Raw genomic sequence first — 27,759 nt, 5'->3', positions numbered from 1 at the left:
ACAAATCTTGTCTAGTCTTTACAGAATTTAATTTATAAGTGTCAAAGGTGAACATTTGGTGCCCTGATGTTTCATGTGGGCCTGTTATTCAAGGGATTCTCCATGAATTTCCTTTTGGCTACAGTAGAAAGCTTCTGCCAAAAGAATGAAAGTCAAGACAAGTCCCTCCTTGTCTCTTTGTCTTCCTTTGTTTTTTTTTTGTTGTTGTTGTTTTGTTTTGTTTTGTTTTTTGCGGTACACGGGCCTCTCACTGTTGCGGCCTCTCCCGTTGCGGATCACAGGCTCCGGACACGCAGGTTCAGCAGCCATGGCTCACGGGCCCAGCCACTCCGCGGCATGTGGGATCTTCCCAGACCGGGGCACGAACCCGCGTCCTCTGCATTGGCAGGTGGACTCTCAACCACTGCGCCACCAGGGAAGCCCCTTCCTATGTTTTTTAAAGAATTACTGGAAAAACCATTTTTTCGGAAAGAATATATTATAAATCTCTTTATATGCATAGTAGTAAATTTGATATAGACTGAAACAACTAAAACCAATACATATTTGTTACAAGGTACCTACTATGCTTAAATCTGGGGCAAATGGAAAGTCATTAGATATTAAGCACCAAAGCATAAAAAGTTAAAAGGGAGCTTCCCTGGTGGCACAGTGGTAGAGAGTCCGCCTGCCGATGCAGGGGACATGGGTTTGTGCCCTGGTCCGGGAAGATCCCACATGCCGCGGAGCGGCTGGGCCCATGAGCCATGGCCGCTGAACCTGCACGTCCGGAGCCTGTGCTCCGCAACGGGAGAGGCCACAACGGTGAGAGGCCCGCATACCGCAAAAAAAAAAAAAAAAAAAAAAAAAAAGTTAAAAGGGAGCAGGTTGTGACAAATGATAATGAGAAGAAGTACTCTTTTATGTAGATGTTGGATGGTTCTTCTTTTCCCATCTACCTCTTAACCATATGTTTCTAAGAGCAAAGACTTTATTGTCTTTTTCTTCATTATTGATCCTCTCTCTGGGTAATGTTCATTTCCAACAATAGTGACAAGTCCTGATCTTCTTCCTCCAGTTCAATATTTAGCAAGCACTATACTAGATGTAAGTGTTACCAAACTCAGGTCCAGCTGCTTGCTGCTTAAAAGCCAATACTCAAGAGGCAAGTATTGGTAGAAAGGAAAAGTTGCTTTAATCAGAAGGCTGACAATCTGGGGAGAAGGTGGACTCATGTCCCAAAACTAACTGAAGATTCTGTTCAGCCATGCCAGTTTTTAAAGGGAAAAATCTCAGTAAATCATCAAGACAGGAGGTCAAGCTCTGCATCGTTTTCCATTTCAGGCAAGCTGGGTGACTCCTCATGATCTTTCTTCAGATGTTATCTTGCCCATGTGGACTGCCTGCAGGATTGCTAAGGGAGCTGCTGGGGGTGGAAAGCTAGTCATTCTTTAACTACTTAATTGTTCATTCCTACTTCTTTTAATTTAGGGAAAGAATCAGCAGGTTAGGCAAGGTATTGTGCACATTCAGTAGAGCATAAGTCAGGAGTTAGATTAAATGTTACCTAGTGATCTCATTTCTATAATTAAGGTTTAAGGGGAACAGAAATAGACAAACAGGAAAGGGGCAAAAGAGCTCTTACAAATCCCCATTTGTCAGACATCATTCCATTTCTGTGGGATTAGGGATGAAGGTCCATCTTCTCTAACTTCTTCATGCTGACATAGGGCACCATATTCTCAGAGTAGAAGATGTTGACATGGCTCTGTAGCATCTCTTTGCTGACAGTTTTAGTTGCCTGCTTACACATATGGACACAGCAAGCTACAATTATTATTATTATTTTTTTCCACTCTTCATCGCAGTGCGCGGGCCTCTCACTGTCGCGGCCTCTCTTGTTGCGGAGCACAGGCTCCAGACGCACAGGCTCAGTAGCTGTGGCTCACGGGCTTAGTTGCTCCACGGCATGTGGGATCTTCCCAGACCAGGGCTTGAACCTGTGTCCTCTGCATTAGCAGGCAGATTCTCAACCACTGCGCCACCAGGGAAGCCCACAAGCTACAATTATTTTGATGCCCACAAAGATATAGATTATTATGAGCAACAGTGTTAATCCCATTCACTTGAGGCCAGTTCTTGGAATTGTGCTACCCATAGATTCAGTACTGCTCAAGATGGAGCAGCTTATGTCATGGCTACAATCTGGTCATCATGCAGTTAGCTTTTTCCCCTCTGGTAGTAATTATAGTATCTGTAAAACAACTCAGGAATGTGCATCAGACACTGAAAGATTTTGTGATGCTACTGTCCTTATCATTAACTACTTGAGCCTGCTCTTTTGTGACTCAGGGAGGCTTGGGAAACTTCAGCTTTTCTACAAACAAGAGGCAGGGGACATGGAAGGACCTTTGTACTTGGGTGGGAATTGGGGTGGGGAGCCACAGGATTCTACTCAGTTTCATAGAGATACCACAGGGAACCAGACAGGCTCCAATGTAGACTGCAAACTGAAGAGGGAGGCACAAATTATAAAAAGAATGATTTAATTACAATTACAATTCATTTTTAAAAGGAGACACAGTATCCACTAAGGGGCCTTGACCCGGGTGGCTGGAGTGCAGGAGAGCCGTGCTGGTGCATGTAAGCTGTATTTAAATGATGAGTAGGAGTTCTCCAAATAAAAGTGTAGAACTGAGGGGTTGCAATAAAGAACATTAAAGCAGAGAAAATGCTTGAGGCAGAAGGCACGGCATGTGTCTGGAGAATAGTTCAAGGACGGAACTAGGACCATAGTTAGATGCTAAGAGAAGATACATAGAATGTACCTCCAAACTGAGGAACTCCGAATTATGAGAGCTGGTCATTTTCCATCTTGGGCCCACAGAGAAGTGTGGACTTTTTAAAACTATAATTATCTGTATTCTTTTGTAGAGACATCACTATCAACAAGATTAGAATCCTGAAAACTTCTTACTACATTTATCAAACAATTTATGATCTAACCCAGTGTTTTCAGACCCTGATCTTCTTTGGTCATTATCTAACCCCTGTGAGGTAGGAATGGATCCCAATACATTTGACTAAGATAATAGAAGTTCAGAATTTTCAAGTGACTCTCCAGATCAGACATTTTCAACATATGTCTGTAGTGGGAGAAGAACTTGAAAATCCAGCTCTTTCAACTTTTTAAGTCCAGAACTTTCTGTTAATGTTGTAGTCTGTTTTTCTCCAGCATGGTTTATATATATTACATTTCATTTTGAAAAGTAGTTACTGGAGAAAATTGTTAAAATATTGGGTTTGACGTTTCATCAGTGAACACTAAAAGAAGCAGCTTGAAAACTATGTAATGGGTTGAATTGGTGAGAGGCCTATGGTTTTTATTGTTTGTAATTAAAATAGAATATGGCAGTGAACTGAGGTTGGTTGTAACATTTCATTTCTAATCACTTCAGAAATTATAAGAGTAATTTTAAAAATTAAATAATGAACTAAACAGTGGTATTTCCTTGATTAAAAATGAAAATATATTTTTGGCCTTTGCAAAAATTACATTGAGATTCCAGTTATATTCAATGCTTAGGATGAAAACATTTTGCTAAAATATCAGTGCTTTTTGTGCTTTTACTGCTCCAAGGACAGTACAGGCAGTTTACAGGTGTATAATTAGAATTGGATTTCTCTAAATGTTGTTCCAAACTATTTCACTTCTTGCCTAGGATTTTTTATTTTTAAATTCCCTCTTATAACAATATGTTTAGTAATTTAATTTAACCTTCCTACCTGTGTGTATTTTATATGCGATACTTTCCAGAGACGTTTAGAGTTAAAACTTTCCCATGAGTAAAATAGGAAGAAATAGGGAAGGGATTAGCTAAGCTTACAAGCCAAAAATGAAGGGAAAATTAAATGATTAACTTGTTTCAAAAAAGGGATATAGTTAAAGGACAAACAGTAAAGTGATAGGAAATAATTTCCTTAAAAGCAAAAGCTAAAAGATCAGGCTACTTAAGACATGAGAAACTCTATAAAACTATGAGGAAAATAGAATACAAAGACCAAGGGTTACAAACAAACAATTCTCAAAAGAAGAAATATAATAGGTTTTAACAGATAGGTAAACATACAATTTCATTAGAAATCAAAGAAATTCAAATTCAAGTAAAGAATTCAATTAATTCTTTTCCACTGCTCTAGCACTTATTCTCAGTAATTCTTCTCTTGGTAATATATCTTAAGAAAATATAATTTTTTTCTATGTTTATCAACAAAGATAGTAATCAGAGCACAGCATTGCTATTTATTAGAGGCAAAAATTTAAAAAGCATCTAAATACCCCAAGAAGGAAAATAATTAAATAAATTATGGTTATCCCTTTTTGAGGAAATACTATAAACCCTAGGTTAAATTTATAAAGAATAATAATAACAGAGGCAACTATCTATGTTATGGTACATGAAGAATGATTAAATTATACAAAATAGCTATATCATTAAAAAAGCAAAGTAAAACAAGTAAACAGTGTTAAGAATGGATATTTTAGCTTTTTGGACTTTTACAGTCAATTTTTTTTTGGCGGGGGACAGGCTTAATGTTTTCTGTTTTATGTTTTCTTTAATGAGCATATTAGTTTTGGAAGGACTAAATTCTTTAGCAAAATGTGAAAGTACAAGCATCTTAATCTATTGCTCAGATAGTCTGTTGAAAAGATAGGAAAATTATTATAGTAACCAAATAATTATCCAAAAATTATTTAACAGAACTCAACATGTAAAACTTAAGACAAAAATTAAGTGAGAAAGGAATAAAAAGTAGAGCAAGGCATCTTGTCTGAATTCTCTATTAAATACTGTATTTACATGATGAATTCATCAAATATAATAACAGTACAAACATTTACTAAGTGCTCTTGTGTCCTGAGAAATTCGCATTTAATCCCCACAAAAGCCAGGTGATGAAGTTACCTGTCTCCATTTTACAATGAGGAAGGTGAGGTCATCAAGCTGTAAGGTAGATTATCTAAGATTTCAATGCCACTTAGTATAGAGGCAGCATTTGAACCAGAACACTCTTGACTGTTGTGTTGCACTGTCATCAACTCTATGAAAGTGTAAGAGATGAACACAGATATTTTACGTCCATGGATGCTTTATTGGTTGGATGATACAATGTGTATCAAATACACTGAAAGTTGGGAATCACTCACCTTTTATTATCATTCGGGACATTTAGAGGCAGAAGACTATTTCTATTTATCTTGTCAAACATAGACAACTCATTTAAGGTCCAAGCTTCAGTGAATGATGAGGCAGTCTTTGTTCTTCTGTTGTTTTTTACCTTTTTATTCTGAAGCCATAAAAGACTTGAAAATAAGAGGGAGAAGTCTTTATGGAATTCATCCATTTACGATGAATATTCCATTCTTGGGTCTATCTGAATTTTCTTTTCAGGAAGGAGAATAAGTAAGAATTTTGTATACATATAATATTTATTATTTTGAATCTACTACTTATTGGCCTTTTAATTTTCATTTCCAATAACCTTTTACAGAAAGTATAATATAAAATACTGCTTAAAATATAAACACTTTATATAAAATTTTAGTTTTCACAGTACAACTAAAATTCTTAATATATTAAATACATAGTATATCAATCTATAACCCTTATGCAGTGTATACTTGAGCCTTATAAGCATTTTTCATAAAACACATTTAAAAACCAACTCAGGGCTTTCCTGGTGGCGCAGTGGTTTGAGAGTCTGCCTGCCGATGCAGGGGACACGGGTTCACGCCCCAGTCGGGGAAGATCCCACATGCCGTGGAGCGGCTGGGCCCATGAGCCATGGCCGCTGAGCCTGCGCGTCCGGAGCCTGTGCTCCACAACGGGAGAGGCCACAACAGTGAGAGGCCCGCATACCTCAAAAAATAATAATAATAAAAATAAATAAAAATAAATAAAAAATAAAAACCAATCACCAATCATTATGGTGATAGCAATCAGGCATTATGCAGCCTGACACCACTGTCATACAAATGGCCACTTGTTAGTAGTACAGCTGTAAGCAAATGTCTTTACCTCTTCGCGCTCCCCTTTCCCCATGTGGAAGATGTTCATAATACCATGCTTCTGAGATTCCAAAATGACATAAGTCTGACTCACTGTCTTAGTCCGTTCAGGCTGCTGTAACAAAATACCACAGACTGAGTGGCTTATAAACAACAGAACTTTATTTCTCACAGTTCTGGAAGCTGGAATTCTGAGATCAGGGTGCCAGCATGGTCCGGTGAGGGCCCTCTTCCGGGTTGCAGATTTCCCCTTGTATACTTGCACGGTGGAAGAAATGAGGGAGGTCTCTGAGGCCTCTTTTATGAGAACACAAATCTCAGAGCCCTCGTGACCTAATCACCATCCAAAGGCCCTACCTACTAATACCCTCACCTTGGGAGTTAAGATTTCAACATTTACACCATAGCACCCACCAAGTTTTATTATATTTATTATATTTCAAAAAAGAAATGAATACTATTGTTATAAAATATACAAGGATTATAAGATGCTTCACAGTACTAGAATGATTAAATCAATTCAAGTAATATGGCATGGCCTGACTCCAGAGTTTTCAGAATTTACATAAAGAAAAGTGCTTAGTGTCATGCCAGGCACATATGTATCCATTAATGCTAGTACACTTATTATGGAATCTCAGTGTCAAACAGTTACATTTCTGACCCAGTGCTGGGTGCTTTTATGCACAGTTTGTCACTCCAGTAATCTAACTCTGTTAGATCAAAGTAACGTTATCCCTGTTTTACAGATGCAAGGTTTAAGGTATCAAGAGTGTAAGTGACATGTCGAAGGCCCTTATGCATAGTAACTTGGAAGAGCAAGGATTTGAACCTTGTCTGCTCTCCAGCCCATGATATTTTTATGGTTTGCCTGGTGCTTTCAAAGTTTCACTCTTAGGAAATATGAGCCTGGTGGGTCTTCAAATGTGACACAGATCCAGAATGCTGAGATTTTGGAGGACTGCTGGTGGAGAGACCCACGGAGCTCTCATAATCATGTACAGGAAAGCCTCAGGAAGGAAGGCCAGCTGGAGGTCCTCCAGGCAGGGAAAGAGCCTGAAAGGGGCAGATGGAGGGAAGGAGCTGAAGCAGAGGGGAGTGAAGAGCAAAGACAGGAGGCAAGGCGCCAACCCCACCCTGGGCAGTTTTATTCATGCTGCCTTGTTTATTCCTTCTGATAACACTGAGGTTATCCTTGTTTAAAAAGTGAGGAACCTGAGGCTCAAAACCAGAGAATCTTGAAAATAACCAGGTGGCCTTTCTCCAGCACTGAACACAATACCTCACACGAAGCAGGTGGTCCGTCAATATTTTGTTCAATAAAAGAATGACTAAGGGAGGATAGACTGGCTTTCAGGTGGTTCTACTCTTTCCTTTTCTTATCTCTGCTTCCATTTTTTGCACGGGAATAGGATCTACCTTGTTTAAATCATTGGTGACCAAATCTTGTTTTGCTAAGAAAAAGGTACAGTTAAGTTCTTGTCTTAGTCCACTAGGGCTGCTATAACAAAATACCATAAACTACATGGCTTATGAACAACAGAAATTTATTCCTCACAGTTCTAGAGGCTGAAAGGCCCAAGATCATGCTCAGGTCGATTTGGTGCTGGTGAGGCCCACTTCCTCATTTACAGCCATCTTCTCTCTGTGTTCTCCTGTGGTGGAAAGGAAAAGGGAGCTCTCCGAGTCTCTTTTGTGTGGGCACTGATCCCATTCATGAGGGTCCCACCCTCACGAGCTAAGCACCTCTCAAAGGCCCCACTTCCACATACCATCACTTTGGGGGCTAGGATTTCAGCATATGAATAGGAGGAAGGCACAGACATTCAGACCATAGCAACAATTTACATATATTCTTTTGAAGGTTTTGTATAGGACTCAAAAAGCTATAAAAGCAAGATGACGAGAACTGAATTAAGTTTTGGATTAGGGCGCAGAAAATGCACTGGATTTTGGACGGCAGATCATGGATTTTGGAATGAGGCACACCCAGCCCTACTGCTGATTATCTCCTTGAGCATGTTCCACCTTCCCCTAGCCTCCCTGCTGCTCAGTTTCTTAATCTGGAGATGATTGCTACTGACTCAAGTTGTGAGGGTTCACTTGCAATTTCATAAAATAACTAGCATTTAATAAATGCTCAGTAAATTGTAATAATGGCCATTTATTCTTTTAAAATTATAGTGGAAACCATACTAATGTCCTGGAATGAATGAATTGTATAGAAAAATTTTTGAATAAGATATATAAATAAGGGACAGAAATTAGGGGAAGAGGAGACAGAATAAGAACCTACGAATTAAGAAAAAGAATAAATCCTTACCTGTCAACGTGCAGACAGGACCAGAGGGAAAGGGAATAATTGCTTATAAGAAGAAAGAAGATTATAAGTTACAAGTAATTGGGAACAGGGAAAGAAAGGGTGGGGAGGAAAGAGACAGAGACAGAGACTGTTTTTCCAGTCTTAGCTATTTGATTTAGTGACCGAATGCACTTGGGAGATTCTTGTTTGCATTCTGCTTCTGCTTAATTAAAACAGTGGTTCCCAAAGGTACGTTCGTGTACCCTGCCATTGACTCCTCCGTGCCTCCGTGGATGCATCTGTAAGTGAATACCTCCACAAAGCCCTTAGAGATGGTGTGGAGCACAGTGAGAAGACTCTGAGCTCTTCTTAGGAAGAGGATGTAAGCTCTTTGACCACCTCTCTCCATTCTCATTACCGCCTGCCTTAACTTAGTCTCAGAGGCATGTTCCTCTGCGTTTGAGTCCTCTGTCTGCCTCATCTCTTTCCTTACAGCTGCTTTGTCTCAGGTTACACAATATCCCAGAACAAAGTGAGGCTGCTTACCTCTGTCTTTGATTAGGTGGTACCCCTCATTTAGTTATGTCTTTCTCTTCACCTTTAGGTGATGAAACTCGGATTGTTTCAAGTCTTAGCATGAACGTCTCATTCTTGATGAAGCACCCTTGATCTCTATTGAATCTATGTATTACTTAAACTTATAATGGGATTAGGTTGCTTCCCCCTCTGTGCCCCTTTCCCCGCTCCTCCGCTCCCTCTGATCTCTGCAACTCCTCCCCAGTCTCCTCTCTTCTCCTCCTTGCTCCCCGCTAATTCCCATTCCCCATCTGACAGTCTTCATAACTCCATCAGTTTCATAACCCTTCTGGAAAGAGTCAGGGGAGAAATCAATGCAATAAAGCAATGCTAACCTTCCTGACCTCCTTTTCAGGTGAGCACAGAGCCCTGGCCTGCTGTTCTTCTGCTCTCCTTGGCACTGGACACCTTTCATGCCACCTGTCCAATTCAGGGCAAATTCTTGGCCTCATCCATGTCCCTGGATCTTAGGGACAGATCAGGGCCTTCCATCCTCAAAGTGAGCAGTCCAGGTTGGGACTGGGCGTCCTTTTCCTTGTTTCCCAGGCCCACCTGTTTTCTTAGCCAGTAACTGTGGCACATTTATCACACTGAGTCTGTCTCAGTAAACCAGAGCTTTTATTAACTCAGGCAGCCAACGCACAAAAACATAAAGCAGCAAAACTCACAGAAGGGCAGGGGAGAGAGATTGGTTTGAAGAGTGAGAGCATACCTCACTCAGACGTTCAGCAAGCTTCCCTTCCGAGAAGCAAGAGAGAAGATGGTCCTCCATAATTTTATTTCTCCCAGGCATAAGGAGCACACATTAACAAGTGGCCTGTCTTCAGCAGACTCTCTTTTCAACAGCTTGTCTAAATCCTGACCATTGGGTTATCACCCACGCTGTCTCACCAGGAATGCATTACCCACCTCCCCTAATAGAAGCGGCCCATGAAGGCTCACCTCAGCCCCACTGTACCCACTCTTCTTGTTATCATTAGACGTCACCAAAAGCAGTCCGCCCAAATCCCTCCACTGTGGCTTTTTCCTTGTTCCAGTCATCTGAGTCTTTGGAAAAAGCCCTCAGGTATAGATTGCTTCTGGATACTAGTAATGTTCTTTTTCCTGATCTGGCTTCTGATTATATGACCATAGTCACTTTGTAAAAGTTCACTTACTTGTGCCCTTTATGTGTATGTGTGTATGTATATATATATATATATATATATATATATATTTTTTTTTTTTTTTGCGGTACGCGGGCCTCTCACTGTCGTGGCCTCTCCCGTTGCGGAGCACGTGCTCCTGACGCGCAGGCTCAGCGGCCATGGCCCACGGGCCCAGCCGCTCCGCGGCACGTGGGATCCTCCCGGACCGGGGCACGAACCCGTGTCCCCTGCATCGACAGGCGGACTCTCAACCACTGCACCACCAGGGAAGCCCCCTTTATGTATATTTAAATTTGATTATAAGTTGAACAAAGCCAAACAATCCACCTCCATCCAGAAATCATGCCCTTAGCTTGATACCTTGCACACCTCCCTTTTCAAATTTATATCCATTTTATAGTTAAACTAGTTAAACCATCTCCATAATCTCCTCTTTCCTCTGCTAGATGGGAACTATTCCAAGGATAAATGTTGCATTTATCTTCATATCCCCCATATCTTGTTTATACAAGGCACAATGTACATATCTTGGGTTGGATACTTTAACCTACAGTTTCTTTTTTTCCCAAACCGTTCAAGTGATTCCATAGTACAATGGAATATAATAAACTTCAGCCACCTTAGGTAGTTTGAACTGTTCTGGAATTAAGATATCTTTGAAGGTATCATTGATGTCTGGATCACTTGTTGTATTCCGAGGGAAATTCAAAGCTCTAAAACCATGGCCACGGCCACCATGTTGCTCAAGTCCAAGAGACACATTCATAGAGACATCATTGTGAATGGCACCCTTGAGAATTGTGCAGTGCCCAGCATGTGTGGCCATTCACTGCAGCCCTGCCTGAAAATCACTGTGAGATGAGAGGCTATGAATAGGCAAGTGCCTGGTGACCTGGGCTAACTAGGTTCTAGCTTGCTCTGGAAGATGAAGCAATATGAATAGTTAATTCAGTCCTGCTATTGAATATGAATCTATTAAACCCCCACCATGTGCCAGGAAGTAAGAGAGTGAGCCACTGTGATATCTGGGGAGAGAGCATTCCAGGTAGAGGGAACGGCAAAAGACTGTGGAGCATGGGTCTTTGTTACTCTGGTGTGTTAGATGAACAGCAAGGGGCTAATATAATTAAGTAACCAAGAGGGAGAGTCGTAGAAGACAAAGGAGACGAGGTCAGAGAACCGATGTAGAGGTTGGGGGGAGAGCCCCGTGCTGGTCATATCAGGCAGTGTAGTCCAGTGTGATGACTTTCACTTTCCCTGGGTCAACTGTAGAATGACGGGATCTGTCAGGATCTCTTTGACTGCTGTGCTGAGAATACCCTGTAGAATCAAGGGCAGAAGTGTGGAGACGCATTAGGAAGTTATTGCTGTAATCCCGGGGGAGAAGATGGTTTGAGACAGGGTGGTCTCAGTAGAAGTAAGACAATTCTGGATACATTCTGCTAATCTGATGTCCTCTCTAAGGGGAAATATTTTAATGCAAATGCTATGTTCTAGCTGTTATTTTATAAATAAGATTTTCATTTGCCTCTGACCATTTTTAAAGCTGTATATGAATGATTTTTTACTAATCAGATTTTACAGATCATTTTATCTCCTTCATTTAGTAGCATTGATCATGAGTGAATTTTTCATAGTATTTTAGTAAGAAGTGACAGTTCCACTAAGCTGGGGAGTTTATATGCAGAACTTTTAAGCAGTGTTTGAGCCTACGGCTTAAGGCCAGCTTACAATTTTATGGATTTCTACCTTCCAGACAGCTTTTTTTTTTTTTTTTTTTTTTTTTTGCGGTACGCGGGCCTCTCACTGCTGTGGCCTCTCCCGTTGCGGAGCACAGGCTCCGGACACACAGGCTCCACGGCCATGGCTCGCGGGCCCAGCCGCTGCGCGGCATGTGGGATCTTCCGGGATAGGGGCACGAACCCGTGTCCTCTGCATCGGCAGGCGGACTCTCAACCACTGCGCCACCAGGGAAGCCCCAGACAGCTTTTTAAATCCAGGAATTAATGAAAGATTGATCTTCACAGGCTTGTCATATTGATATGTTGGTAAAAATCTACCAAGTAATTTAAATTGTTCAGTTAGAGAATTGTCCAGAGAAGAAATGGTATCCCTTTAATACTGAAACAGTTGAATCCAAAACTGTCGACTGCTTTTCCCCTTTTCCCACGTTAGCCTGTGAGGAGACCTACACTCTTTGTATCTGGACCTCTAGAAAATGCTTTCTCTTTTTATATCCTCTTCTGTTTTTGCCTATTCAAACGTCTTTTTTCTTTCTTCCTTTACAGTTTCTCATCTTGTTTTTTTCTCCCTTTGACTGGAGAAAGGAAATAAAATGACAATAATTAACTTGGGTAAGACAAATTACAAACCAAAGAAATAATGATAAAGTGTGGTAGCACAATACACCCTGGAGAACAAAATGTATTTTACTTAAATTTTTGTGGTTTCTTTATTTGAAAGTCTACTCAAGTATCAAACACAAAGAATGTGTTTGTCTACTATATCTGAAAGAAAAGTGATGTCTCAGAGATCTAGTCTGCAAATGAGGGATAAAACTCTTAAATCTCCTTATTTCGAGTTTGAGAGAGTAAACTTATATGTAATGAGTATATCTTATTCATACACATATGTATTTCTAGCTACACAGGTATGTGTAACCTGGTCATTATGCCTGTAATATGAGGAAAGGCATGCCACATGCAGTTGATTTCCAGAAAAGTTCAGTCTAACTGGTACCCAATCCCAGACATGGAGTCCCGAGTATGGTGCAAAACATTTATTTTCTTGTTCCCATAAGACAACTGGTTCTCAAACTGTGGGCACTGGACTGGCAGCATCAGCTTTAGTTGGAAACTTCTTAAAATTGCTAATCACAGGCTCTGCCCCAGACCTGCCGCATCTGAAATTCTAGGGGTGGGACCTAGCTCTCTGGTTCATCAAGTCCTCCAGGTGATTGTGATGTGCCCTAAAGCTGGGGAACCACTGGGAAAGGCAACCTTTCAGGTCTTACAGAATCCACCAATGTGGATGGACTCCCCGAAGTGCCTGCTCTTCTCAAGTGTTGTTGCTTTCCTCTTCTAACACCTTTCACTTCTCATAGTGTCCTAGCTCCATTGTGTCTCAGACTGAGGTACCCTCAATCTCAGAGCCCCAGTAGCAGCTCCTACCCACAGAACTTCAGGATCTGTCTCTGTCTTGGTGGGCGCAACTGTCGACCTTTATATTCTTCAGTGAAGAGCACCTCTGGCTCACTTGCTAGTATTGCTCACTTCTCCTAAAACTGATTCAGTGCCTTATTGTGTAAAACAGTTCACTTCCCAGTAATGATCAAGACAAGAGGATTGAGATCAACAGCCGGTCACATATGCTGTAAGTGGGGCAGCGGTATTGGGACAATTCTGGTTTATTCCCCCTCGTTATAGCACAGTTGACAATACCATTCTCTTTCACTCTTTTAAGTACTCTAGTTTAGATGGTAAATCATAGTACAGTGAACTTAAATCATAAGCAGTTCTACCACTATTGGAAAGTGGTCAAAGAAGGATTCACCAAGAAGGAAATGACTTAGGGCATAAAAATGAAAGGTGTCCAAGAGGTAGGCAAGACGGGCCTGGAGCTTGGGGTGGGACAAGGCAGGGAAACCTTAGAGGCTGAGGGTTCAGGACAAATAAGGATGTGAAGCAGCAGGTTACACTAAGGGAAGCGGAAGTAGTTCAGAGTCTGGAGCCAGGGTCTGGTGGGAGCAATAGTAGAAGAAGCTGGTGGAAGAGGAGCAATTAAGGTCATCTTTTTGTTTGTTTGTTTGTTTCTTATTCCCCCAACAACGTATCGATTTAGGCTCTTCGGATAATTATTTAGAAGAAACCTAGTATGCCTTTGTTTCCTTATTTACGTTGGTTCTATATATTTGAAATGCTTATTGCTCTATTTTCCATAAATTTTGGGCCCTCTTTCAAACAAACGATTACTATATAAACAGCATAATAATAACATACTTTCAACTTTGGTTCAGATTTTCAAATTCACTTTAAAAAGAGATACCAAATGATTCACATTCCATAATGTTTTATGGCTTTATCATAGCAAAACACTAACCCTGGACTGTTGAGATCTATGGCCTGTCGAGAACAGAGTGCAGGGAATTATGCAAATACCTTACTAATATGCTGTGTTATTGTTTTTCTGAATGTTAATATGATGATTGAATCCCCCTGTTAGAAAATGATCATATAGGAATTCTTTCTGTCACCATTTGCAATACTAGAAATTATGTGTTTTGTGTAGTTTTGTGATCTTGGAAGCTGCTTACAAAGTCTATGTTCTGTGGCAAAGCTTACCTAAACCATAAGGAAATGTTTTTAAATATTTTAAAAATTGTATATTTGATTTTACACAATTAGTTAATGTTACTCTTTGTTGTTGACGAACACAGAGATGTGTTCGGCATTAATAGACCTTGCAAGGCTTTGCCCTGGACATTGCATATCAACTGTCCTCTTAGGCCATTGAGTATCATTGTCTTCATCACACAGACTTCTTGTCACTGTCCGTCTCTGTTTCTGTATGGACAGTATAGATTTCATTCCCTTCCTTCTTTCTTTTTTACCAGAGCTAATATTATCTCCTTTTCCCTCTACCATCTGGAGTAATAAATTTTAAGAAAATAACCTTCATTATTCCATTAATTGTTGTATTTTCCTACTATTAATACAGAATACATTTCAGGATTAATATCTGTCTAGAAAGGAAAAAGAACAATTGATAAATTCCTACATTATCCTTTGTTTAAATATCACATAAGTAGTATATTTATTAATACATTTAGTTAGGTAAACAGGCCTTAATATTATGGTTTTTTAAAATCAGTTTATTTATTTTTGGCTGCGTTGGGTCTTCGTTGCTGTGCACAGGCTTTCACTAGTTGCGGCGAGTGGGGACTACTCTTTGTTGCAGTACACGGGCTTCCCATTGCGGCGTCTTCTCGTTGCAGAACACGAGCTCTAGGCACGTGGCTGCAGTAGTTGTGGCACTCAGGCTCAGTAGTTGTGGCGCACGGGCTTAGTTGCTCCACGGCATGTGGGATCTTCCCGGACCAGGGATGGAACCCATGTGCCCTGCATTGGCAGGTGGATTCTTAACCACTGCGCCACCAGGGAAGTCCTAATATTATGTTTTAATTTTTTTTTAATCTGTGATAAGTATAGCTAACTGAAATATGGGTTTAGCCTGGTATCCTGTACTAAGATATGTGAGGGGATGTTAATTATTCAGTACGCCACAGATTGTCTAATTTTTGTTTTACTTTTTTTAAAACCTCATATACTTTAAATTGTATCTCATATCAACATGTCTGTAGGGTTAGGGTCTACATGAATTTCATAAGTAATGTGTTTTTCTGTTTATCAACATAACCATTTACAACTCTGTTTTCTTAATAATTTTCTGACCCAACAATTATATTTGTTTTGGGAAATGAGAAAGGCACCAAATGTTAGGTGACAAACTAAGAAAGTGATGTAAAACTTTTTGTAGAAAGAACTGAAGGATCTCCAACTCCCAGTCTGAAAGTAGGATTAAAATCCTAGGCCTATCTTTACGCACCACTCTTTACCAATTGAAGTTTAGAAACGGTTAAGTACAGGCAGTGGCTGTAGTTTATTATAAATCCTTAAAACAGAAAACTTCCCCTGTATTTTAAGAACTGGTCCTTTTAGGTCAGTAGACAATTTGTAATATTTAGTAGATAAACGGTAAGCGAGGGACCCACCTTTTTTTTTTTTTTTTTTTTTTGCGGTACGCGGGCCTCACACTGTTGTGGCCTCTCCCATTGCGGAGCGCAGGCTCCAGACGTGCAGGCTCAGCGGCCATGGCTCACGGGCCCAGCCGCTCCGTGGCATGTGGGATCTTCCCGGACCGGGGCACGAACCCATGTCCCCTGCATCGGCAGGCGGACTCTCAACCACTGCGCCACCAGGGAAGCCCTGAGGGACCCCCCATTTTTAAAGTTTTTCAGTTTCCATGTATGCCTAGGACTTGCAATCATTTTTGTAACTATTTCTCATGTTGTTAAAGTCTTGAACTTTAAGCAAACAGGAATCTGAAAGCAAAGAGAAATAATAAATAGAAAACAATTCTATAAGCCTGTCAGTTGCATGGGTGGTTTCTGCATATCTCTGTCCTCCCTTGATTTGGTTTTCATTTGATTATCTGTATCAGACAAGGCTTTAACATCATTACTTTTGCTGCTAATAAATCCTTAGCTATGAAAAAGCAGCCTGCTCTCTCTGTTTGCATGTTTACAGCCTTAAAATTGGGCCCAACTTTTATGTTGTTTTCTTTGCCTTTACAATATGATTGTAGGATAGCATCATATAACAGTTCTCGAGATACAGTTTTGAAGAATTGTGTGGCTCTATCTGCAGTAATTCTAAGCTTGCAAAGCTGACCTGAAAGTAATCTCAGAAATCTGTATTTGTTAATATTCTTCCATGTTTATTAGTCAATCTATAAGTTAATGCTAAACCAACCTTTCTATGTTCTTCCAATAATTTTAGTGTTACTTAAATATAAGAAATAAATATATCTTGATATGGGTAGCCCTGTTTGTGAATGTGCGTCAGAGACAAAAACTGTTTTAAAAGACCAGTAATTAAAATCAATTCAAGTTATATTTGTCACATATCTTTTTTTCCTACAAAGCAACTCTCATCTTAGGATCTCAGAGGTTTATAGCTAATAATTAAATTTTATACTAGTGATGCAACATAATGATTATAGTGACTTATATAGCTGAAACAACTAATGTTTAAACCAGTTGATGGGTGACTTACTGAAATATATTGCACCCGAGCTGTAGCTTCAAAAGAACTAATATGGGGCCTTAATCCCCAAACTCTTTGACCATCAGAAAACTAAAATCCCCCCCGTAGTCTTTTTTATTTTGCTTTACTTTTTAAAAACATTTTTACATATCTGTAGTGTATCTTTAAATTTGTTCATTTTATTTCTTGCTTCAATAATCTTTGGAGGATTTTTAAGAAAAAAAAATTTGTTAATGTACCAGATTAGGTACATTGCGATGCCCTGCAATTAAGGGAAAGGTATATAAAATATGAGTAAATAATGAGCACGTAGATGCGCGGTACACATAAATCTTACCTTCATATCACCCTTACCACTGTTCTTACGTTTTTCTCTATAGCAGCTTTAGTTGTTTCACAGGATTATTATTTTCCAATTTTCAGCTCACTTGACTTCATGCTTTGCAGGTCAATTTCTTCTGGAAGAAGCTCGCCTCATAGAAGCAGCTGAGATGGCCAAAAAAGCGGCTGAACTGGATAGCACGGAGTTTGATGTGGTCTTCAATGCTGCCCACATGCTCAGGTTAGTTTTTGCTACTGTGCCTGAGAAGACCAACAATGTAGCTTTATTCTTATTAAATTACTATAATATAATTAAATCAATTATACTAATTCCCCTTATATGTCACCTTATTCCATATTCTAAAAGTGAATTATGCTGCTTAACCATGTTAAAATCAGTCAGGACTATTTAATTCATTATAGTTTATGTGCATAGTATATAGGGTATATGAACTTTTAGGACTCTGAAAATTATTCAGGCCCCTTTTCTCTTTCCTTCAAAAATTATTGGCCATAAAATACAAAAGGAAAATTGCAAAATTGAAATTAGTAACTGTCTAATTAAATGTTTCCAAGACAAAACATTATGTCAGTCAACTGCATCTCAATATTTGTGTTTTTGTATTAATTATATTAAATGGGTCATGTGGATACGTTTTATTATGCTTGGTAGTAGAGAGGATTATCAAATACAAATATACTTAAGGCCTATCAAATTCTCAAAATGGCCCTATAATTAACACTGTTGCTATGTGTTAAAACAATATATGTTTTTAGACCATTAGTGCATCTGTTTTCGGAAAGACTATTTTGAAGGCTAATTACAATAATAGCAAAACAAAAGGCAGATGAACAGTTTTTTGTGTGAATATAAAATGAAAGTCAGTGCATTAAAGGAGGATGTTTTTAAGAAACTTGAATGATTTATACAGTTGCTTAAAAAGCATTGTTTGTTCTGTTAGCCATACGTATACCCCTCGCACATGCTGTTACCTGAATTTCACTCTATTATATCTCCACGTAAATGCTTCCTTGGGTGGCATTCACACTATGGTCTCTGAACTTGGCTTCTAGGGGCAAGTTTCTAATTATATAGATTACTCTTACATGGGAAGAAAAATATCAGAGAATTGGTCCACATTTGGATGGTTTTAAAACATGGACTTTTTGAGAAAAGTAGAGGAACATTTAAAAAAAATTTTTTTGAGATCATTGTAGATTTGCATGCAGTTAAGAAATAATACAGAGAGATCCCTGTACCATTTATCCAGTTTCCCCAGTGGTGATGTCTTGTAGAACTACCATACAGTATCAAAACCAGTATTTTGACATTGATGCAGTCCACTGGTTTTATTGGGTTTCCCCAGTTTTCGTTGTACCCCTGTGTGTGTCTGTGTGTTTTTAGTTTTGTGTACTTTTATTACATGTATAGGTTTGTGTATCCATCACTCAGTCAAAATACAGACTATTTCCATCACCACAAGCATCCTTCATATTCTCCTTTTATAATCACATACCCTCACCTACCCCTGTCCCCCAGGAACCACTATTTAAAGCAAGTTTTGTAAATTACCTTGGATTTATAATTTGAGATTATTACTGTAACTGTATCTTAATGGTTTCCTCCTTGGCTTTTAATAAGTTTTAAATAAGAAATTCGAAGTGTGTTTGAGAGGAAAGAGTGTACTGTGAGGTTTCAGTTGAATACCCTCATTCCATATCAATGCTTGGCATTCCTAAAGCAGGTACCTACAAAGAGAAATCAGGATTCAATAGACTATTGGTATATTTTAAAAATAAACTGTAGCCAGTTCGCAGGAACCTTCAATAGAAGGATAATTTTTAAAAGATACTTTAATTTGCATGACAAGGTTAGGTGCTGTGATGGGAAGAGGACTTTTTTGTTCTTCATGAAAAAAACACTGTGCTTTTAGTTACAATAAACCATTTAGAATGTGAATGCACAAGTTACTAGAAACTAATTTATCTTAATCATAATAGATACTTTCATCAACAAGGCATTTTGCTATATATTAAATCAGTATCTAAAATTCAAGGTCTACCAACGGAAACTCGGAAACTCGTTATAAGAACATTACGAAAAACATCCTTGTTAAATATATAGCTTGTAACTTTTCCTTGGTTACCATAGTGCTAGAAACCAGTGGAAAGTTTTTGTTATACATTGGCGACGTGGAAATCTTTAAGATTTGTTTTTCAGAACATTCCCTCTAGCTTTCTACGGTCTGCATTCCTCATTAAGTTGCATTCAGTCAGCGCCTTCCTATCTTGATTGCGAGTATGACCACAGCAACCTGGTCATATCCTTATTCAACTTGGTGGCAGTCCGTATGAATGTTTTTACTTATTTTTTTAGCTCTGTCAAATTCAACAATTTCTTGAATGCCTATTGTGCAAGCTGAACACCAGCCTCTTTCCTTATTAATCAAGAGCATGTAGGACTTTGTTTGCTAAAAAGAATTAAAAAGGTTATTAGTTTTCCCTTGAATGCAGCCTTATCAAAATGGTTAGCTGTCAAGATTTTGCTTATTCACCGTTACATCTAACATTTCCCTTGGGGCTGCCAAATTGTTGTAAATTGAGTTTGATATTAATTTTTTTCCTTCAAGAACTCTATTCTTTCCTAAGATATTTAGGAGACAAAATTGGCAAGGTTTGGTGATCAGTTCGATGGGAGGGAAAGGGCAGATGTCTCCCTGGCTGTGTCTTGGTTAGCTGGATCAATGGTTGACCTAATATACCAAATCAGCAATTTAGGAAATGTTATAGTCCAAGATATAATTTGAAGCATACTTATTTAACTTCCCTTTCCTTGGGTAATTCCCAATAAATTGACACAAAGAATCTATTAATAAGGAAAAAACTGCTTATCACAAAAGCCAAAAAGAAAAAGGAAAAGAAAAATCATTCCGCCAGAAGAGACTAGTTTGGAAGAGCCCATCAAGGGGCAAATCTTTAACTTATTAGGACCTTCAAGAGGCTTGAAATTGAAGAAATGTCTAATAGATCCATTTTAATTCTCAGTAATGGAGAAAGATCTTTTTCTGTAGAATTAGAACATTTCTAATTCCTGTTGTCAAGGTGATTCACAAGAACACTGTGTGGGATAGAAGTATTAATGCTATTCACCAAATATATTTGGCCTTCCCACTTCAAGAAACATAATAGGATTGCACTTTCCTGCCTTCTTCCAAGTTGAAGACCTTCCTGGGTCTTATTGGGTCGTTGAATGTGTGTGAACGTGATGTATGTTATTTCTGAGCCCAAATTGTAAGAGTCAGTGCTTTTCCCTTTTTCTGACTTGAAAATTGTGGAAATAGATCCAGAAATAAGCGAAGGGAGACAAACTTCCCTTCTCACCTGCATTGGATAGGATGAATGAATGCAAAATAAATTTTGTCTTAATTCACTGAGATTTAGGATGTGTCTGTTATCGCAGTGTAATCTAACCTATCCTAACTGATCAGAATATATCTGTGAAAATAAAATACATAGTTGGAAAGAGGAGCCATATAACATCAGAAAAGACTAAGCAATTAATAGGATCTCTGAGTTTATAACTACAGTGGAGGCAATGTAAAATTGATAGATTGAAATTTAAATAGAAATTGTAGATATTTTCCCAGAACTTAATGAAAAATACTAAAGACATGAAAATGATGACTGAAAGGATAAAAGATTGATGAATAGATTGAGAATAGTATATATACACTAGTAATTCTATTTATATATATATGTTTGTATAATTATATATAGTATACAACTATGTATAGTTATATATACATGTATAGTATATAGGTATTGTTTATGTAATATGTGATACTTTTGTCTCTGTATATATAACTATGTATATATAATTATGCTGTATGTATGTGTATGTAGTTAGATATGGCATATATACATATATAATATTATTTGTTGTATAAATGTTAATATAAATAGAAAATTTCTGAAGGAGAACATAGCACAGATGAGCAATTATCAACAAATAGAAAAAATTTCCAAGATAGGATGGAGGTCTTTAATCATCATTATTAAAACCAAACTTAATGAAAATAGATCTACTCTTAAACTTGTCTTCTTGCATGGGTCACCGTTTTTAGTTGCAAACTAGAGAATCCACTGTTGCCAGTTTAAGCAGAAACAGGATTTATTGTAGAGAATTCTGTAACCCACAGACTCTCCCATAGGCTTGAGAGTACTCTACATAGCCAGAAATAATTCCCACCACCTAGCTTTCCTTGGGGCTCAGCAGCTTTTAGAATCCAGAGCTCTGACACCATCACCCACAAGGAACCAAGAAGAGCAAGCACCACATTCATTAGAAGATGAGTCTTCTGAGTGCAGCTGCCTACCCATTATACTTACTTCTGATTTTGATTCTCTTGAGGTTGCATCTGATTGATGGAATCTGAGTCACGTGCTGATACCTTGGCTGGAAGAAAGTTGGAAAATGAGGGAATTTTTGGCTTCTGCCTTGTTTGGGAAGACAGGATGCACACTGTGGCTAGTTACTAAATATATTTCCAAGGAGGGTGATCACAGATGTTGAAGGCCTCACATAATCAACGGTTGACTACATGTGTTGACATTTTTAGTACTTCAAATAAAATGGAAAAAGTACTGGATATTTCCAGATGAGAGCATTAAAAAAAAGCAGATTGGTTATCATCAAAGGAAAATATCAAAGGAATTTAAATACTAAAACTCAGTAGAGTTATGTCTATAGAGTTGTGAGAGGAAAATATTGAATCAATTATTCTGTTAGAAGCACTTAGTATGAATGGATTTATTCAGTGTTCTCCCAGACCTGGAAGCTAGAAAGCGCACAAAGGTATTTGACACCTGAGAGGAAATCTTGAGGCACTGAAAACAAATTTTAACTCATTCACAGCATTCATGGGCTCTGGTGGAAAGTTGTTTTTTTCTTTTATTTTCTTTTTTTAAATCCATTTACAGGGTAATGAAGGAGAAAAAGTAGCATTTATTCAAATATCTCCTGTCTATCTAGCACCATATTTTGCATTGTATATGTCACCCTCTTAATTATAATTTCACATATATGAAATAGACACTAATATTCCCATTTTACAGATGAAGATGCTGAGGCTCAAAGAGAGTTGGTATTTTCCATACTTGGTAAAGCTGGGATTTAAACTTAGCATATTCTTGCCAAGTATAATACTGTTTTCACTGTGTCACATTGGCTCCCTCATAGCTTTATAACTGGGTGATTACCTAGAAGCTGTGATTCCTGAATTTATTGATGGAAAAAGGATTTATAGAGAGTAACAGGTTTTCAAATGTGTAAATCCTAAATAGTAAGATCCTTCCAGTATTATTAGATTATCCCTTTGTGGTAAATTTTAGAAAGTAGGTATATAGTCATAGGAGAGAGAACTCCAAGTTTGTACTCTCAAAGGAACATTAAGTTTATAGACATACCATCACGATATATTGTCTGACGAAGGACACACTGCTGAGATAAGTGTGCAGTTTCCTTTTATCCAGGCCTAAGGGCCCAAGTTGTCACTGCTTCCTAAGGTAGTAAGAAAAGCAAAACTGTACTGTACCAACTGGTTCCCAATGCTTCCCTAATTTCTAGAGAGCAGAGTGAATATATGAGAAAAAATTATCTTTCAATTTTCATTCTCAAATAATTTCACTGGAAATGACATAAAATAGACGTTCTTAAGGAATAAAGGAACAAAATCAGGTTATTTTCTCAAAGCAGATTGTGAATGTACACCCACACACACACACGCACACATACGTTGGATATTGGAGAGAGATATATATATCTCCAAGACCCCATAAGTAATATGCTTTCTTCTTTAACACTTCCCAAATTACTGAAGACCGCTCAAAAAGTAATTGGGTTTTCTACTTATAAATTGTACATTACTGCCAAGTTTTGCATAAGAGAGGCCTATTTCAAGTAGGCTACAGTGGGATGTAAGGTCTTTAAAGCAAAGGGGTGTGGCAGATGAGGTTAAAGGTAGGTACCTTCCTACTCTGTGCCTTTCCAACATTAATGTTCATGTGAATCACCCAGGGATCTTGTTACATCACATGTTCTGATTTAGTATGTGTGGGTGGTTCCTGAGATTTTACTCTTCTAACAAGCCTCAGGTGTTGCTTATGATGTTGGTTCCTGGACCACTCCTGCAAGCAAGTTCTAGTTTGCCTTTCCTCTTGTCATCCCTCTCAACCCTGCTCCCCACCCAAGCATTACAACTTGAACATAAGTAGTAATTTACTATATAGGAATATTATAGTGGACATTACTGATACACATTTCCTTCCTTTTAATTTTTCCAGTACATTTCATTATGTAACCTTTCCAGATACAGGGTTAACCTGTCCTTAGCAGCCCTCAAAGATTTGAGGCCATGAAACAATGGGCTCAAATTCTTACGGGACATCAAGAAATATCTAACTTCAAGGAATCATTCTGTAAAACTTACACCGTCAGCATAGTCTTTTCCTCTGTTATTGCTACATTTCCACTATGCCTCTCTATCCTTTATATTTAGTATTGAGACAGCTGCCTACAGATCTTGAAGCCATTTTTGATGTCTTGGTTGAGAAGTTTTCATTTAAGAAGCCTTGATGATCATAAATAATTTATTTTAGGAGTTTCATTACAAGGTTTTTTTCCTACTCCATTATTTTTACATGTATGTGACTCTGGTTTTGCTATTTTAAGATTTTCCATACTTTTTTTTTTTGCGGTACGCAGGCCTCTCACTGTTATGGCCTCCCGTTTTGGAGCACAGGCTCCGGACGCGCAGGCTCAGCGGCCATGGCTCACGGGCCCAGCCGCTCCGCGGCATGTGGGATCTTCCCGGACTGGGGCACGAACCTGTGTCCCCTGCATTGGCAGGCGGACTCTCAACCACTGCGCCACCAGGGAAGCCCCATACATTTTTATGTCCGTGTTTATTTCAGTTCTACTTCTATTACTACTGTACAGTTTATCAACTAGAATTAAAATTTACCTCTGCTTCGAGTAACTTAAAGCTAAGTGTAAGTTTATCAAGTTGGCAAGAGCACAGGAAACATCAGCTACTGTTTCACCTTACTTTCATGATACAGGAACAAACGGCTCTCTAGTTTAAAAAAAAAAATCCTCATAAGTTATCCTTGAAAATGATCACCAAGACTTAAATAAAATATTGTCTTTCGTATGACTCAAACAGTGGTTATCATCCATATTAAATAATTTTAATTCAAAACTGACAATTCACAACCATTAATAATTGTAGTTAAAGAGAGTCTTCTAAATGCTACTTGAGTTTTTATTTTCTATATTTTTTCAAGGAAGTAATTTAAAATATACCAACCTTTAATTTTATAGTTCTCACAGAATACATTAAAATGTAGGTAATTGCAAATGAGTCTTTTAATCAGAATCTCCTCAAACAGTTTACGGGGTATATTAAGTTGTTTCATAACGTAACTGATTCCCAAATTTCTCTTATGTATCTTTTCTTGTAAGAATATTGGGCCCTAAACCTGTGTTCCAAAAGACACTTTTATGTCATAAAATAATACCAAAGAGAAGAATTAGCTGTATGAAATATATTTCTATATTTTTTAACAGATGTAAGTTTCATAGTCCCATGTGCAAAAATGGAATTCTGTAGTAATTAAATGATGACATTTGTTTGTGACTTTTGTTACTATTTGTTTTCACTCTGAACCTGGTTTTTCACTGATGGCAGAAAAACTGAATCTAAAGACTTTAAAAATATAATCAGTGCAACCCAGTGATTTCTTCAGAAGTCAAGGTTTACTTCATAATCTAGTTTACAAATACCATCTGGCTTTTTCTACCTCCTTACCTTTTGTGGCCCTGAGAGGCCACAGATAATATGCAGAGGGAGAGGGCCTTACATATGTGATGGACAGGAGTTAATAAGAAAGGAGCCACTGTATCAGTCTCCAGTTGATGTCTGTTGTTGGCATGGTGATTTAATCTTTATTCTTTAGATAAGGGACGTAATGTTGACTCAGGGTGACATGTTAGATGAGGGTAGTCACCCATCTGGACCCAGTGTAATTTCCTGGTAAGAGTAACTTTTCTTACCATCTCATTCCTGGCTTTTGTAAAGTATACTGTGGCCAGAACACAAGGTTGTCTACATACAGCCTGGGAGATCTCTTGGCAGAGCCAACTACTTTCCCCTTTACTCACCTTCTGAGTCTTCTACTTGGACACGCGGGAAACTTATGGTCCCCTTCTCTGTCTGATTGTGACCACCACCCCCCAAAATAGGAGATTTGGGGGGTAAGAAAGTAAGTATCCAAATACTCTTCTTGCTTTTTCTCATTCCCTATTTCCTTGCCTTTCGCCTGAATTCCTACTCTTCCCCTCTTTATGGGAGAGGGTGAAGTACATGCGGCAAAATACTATAGTGCATTTCACTGTTTGTTTGTTTTTTGCGGTACGCGGGCCTCTCACTGTTGTGGCCTCTTCCATTGCCGAGCACAGGCTCCGGACGAGCAGGCTCAGCGGCCATGGCTCATGGGCCCAGCCGCTCTGAGGCATGTGGGATCTTCCCAGACCGGGGCACGAACCCGCGTCCTCTGCATCGGCAGGCGGACTCTCAACCACTACCCCAACAGGGAAGCCCCTCGCTGTTTGTTCTTAAAACTATCCTCTGCTCAGCTGTGTCTGGTGAAGTTCACTTCTATCAGTTTGGGAGTTAGAATTGGAAGGATGTAAAACCTGTCATTGCAAATATTCTCCATATTCTCCCCTTTTCTTTTTTTCATATTCTTCCCTTTTCAAATCTCATTCCTTACTTTAAATCATCGCTTTTAAGCATAATAATCAAGAAGCATGCTTTATTGCTTTCTTAGTATCTTATGTAAGAATTGTTGTGGTCATCTGCCACAGAGCAATGTACCACATGTCATTCTGATACATCCGGCACTCACAAAGATAGCAGCATGATCCTGTGATTCAGATATTTTATTTTAGAGCCCTTGATTCTGAGCTCAACCACTTACCAGCTGCGTTGCCTTGGGGGACTGTCAGCTTCTCTAAGCCTCATTTTAACCATCTTTGAAATGTGGTTAATAATAGCAATAATAGCAATAGATTCATAATATTGTTGAAACTGGAAAACAGAGTAATCAATCCATGGAATTTTGTAAGTGATACATAGAGAATTTACTATCTCAGAAAAGAAATAGTGAACAAAGAAAAGAAATATGGGTATTCAGGAAAAGTATATTTTATCAGTTTCTATAAATAGTTTGATCCCAATAGTCTTTGGAACCTGAGTCCTATAATCAATCTCTAACAATCCAGTGGTTGAGGTTCTAGGATGTTTACTAGAATCCCCTAAGCAACTGGCAGGATATTGCTAATTTCCTCAGTTTTCAAATGTTGACTAATGATTCAATCATTTTTGCATTAAGATTTATTAAGTACTCCCAGGATGCTTCTTGCAGAGGGGGGAGTATGCAATACAGCTTACACCATAAAGTAGACATTGGAGAGTTCCTCATGAGTTTTCTCTGTAGAGAGTAAAACAAGGATATTCAGGAAGATTCAGTGGATAGAACTGACATACTCTTTTCCCTACAGTTTTCCATGTGTTGCCATAAGTGCCTAGTAGTCAGTAAAATCCATTTAATATTAGAAGAAAAGTCCTAGAATCAAAATTAATTTTCACAGTTATATGACAAATAGAATAAATTCTATTTGTATTTTCTTATTTCATTAGAATATCATCAATTCTACTTTTAGCTTAAGAAACTAAGTCTTCTAAACTAGATATTTCCTTTGGGAATTAAAAAGACTGAAGACAGTGAAGGCTTGAAAAACTAATAACCTTTTTGGGGGAAAAAACCTTTTTTCAATTTCATTGATTATTATTTTAAAGGCATTTTACCTAGTGAATTCCTGAGTTTCTCTTTTGATCCTTATCTGCCTCATGAATCTGAGTGTCCATAAAGATGAATATTAATGGTCACCATACTTTCTATGTTAGACATCTATTGGTTGATCTTGCTTCAAAGTAACTTACTTCTTTGTAGAATTAAGTTACTCTAATTTCCTCCTCCATGCCTTTTATTTTCCTCTGGAGAAAACCTTTCCAGGGCATGACCTAATGAATTCTGGTTCAAATTTCCAAATGAATCTGAACCAAAGTGATTCTATAGTTTGGTTTAGGGAACCTTCATTAAATACCCTAGCGAGAGAATTTTTACTGTTTCATACCAGACTGAAGTGCTTTTCTTGACATATTGAAATTGACCTTCAACATTTATGAGAATATAAATTGCAACAGCACTTTGTAACATGTCGTAAGTCCAGTAGAGTCTTAAGTCAAGGACTTTTACTTTCTCTATAACCCCATTAAAAATAGCAGTGTTTCTAATTATTTTTCCTTTAAAAATTAGAAAAATATGTCCTGCTCTCCAGAGAAATGTTATCTTCACTTATTCCTATAGTTTATATGGTTGCATGCCATATGTCTTTATAATTTTTATGTGTCTTGA

The 27,759-nt window shown here is 38.4% G+C and overlaps 1 protein-coding gene across 6 annotated transcripts in view; it reads left to right on the top strand.

Annotated features, from left to right (window-relative positions):
• TMTC2 (transmembrane O-mannosyltransferase targeting cadherins 2) overlaps nucleotides 1-27,759 on the top strand; it is a 663,780-nt gene that overhangs the window by 328,121 nt on the left and 307,900 nt on the right. For all 6 annotated transcript variants that reach the window (XR_014017153.1, XR_014017154.1, XM_081250397.1 and 3 more), the window contains one exon: nucleotides 17,347-17,461. Coding sequence is in view for 4 of the 6 variants with exons in the window: in XM_081250397.1 (XP_081106523.1) it covers nucleotides 17,347-17,461 (115 nt within the window). In the remaining 2 variants the exon portion in view is untranslated. The remainder of the gene's footprint in view (nucleotides 1-17,346; nucleotides 17,462-27,759) is intronic.

This window comes from Mesoplodon bidens (genome assembly GCF_964165515.1).
Source record: "Mesoplodon bidens genome assembly, chromosome: 11".
NCBI lineage: Eukaryota > Metazoa > Chordata > Mammalia > Artiodactyla > Ziphiidae > Mesoplodon > Mesoplodon bidens.
The sequence above is the reverse complement of the archived record's forward strand: the minus strand, read 5'-3'. Positions and strand labels throughout refer to the sequence as shown.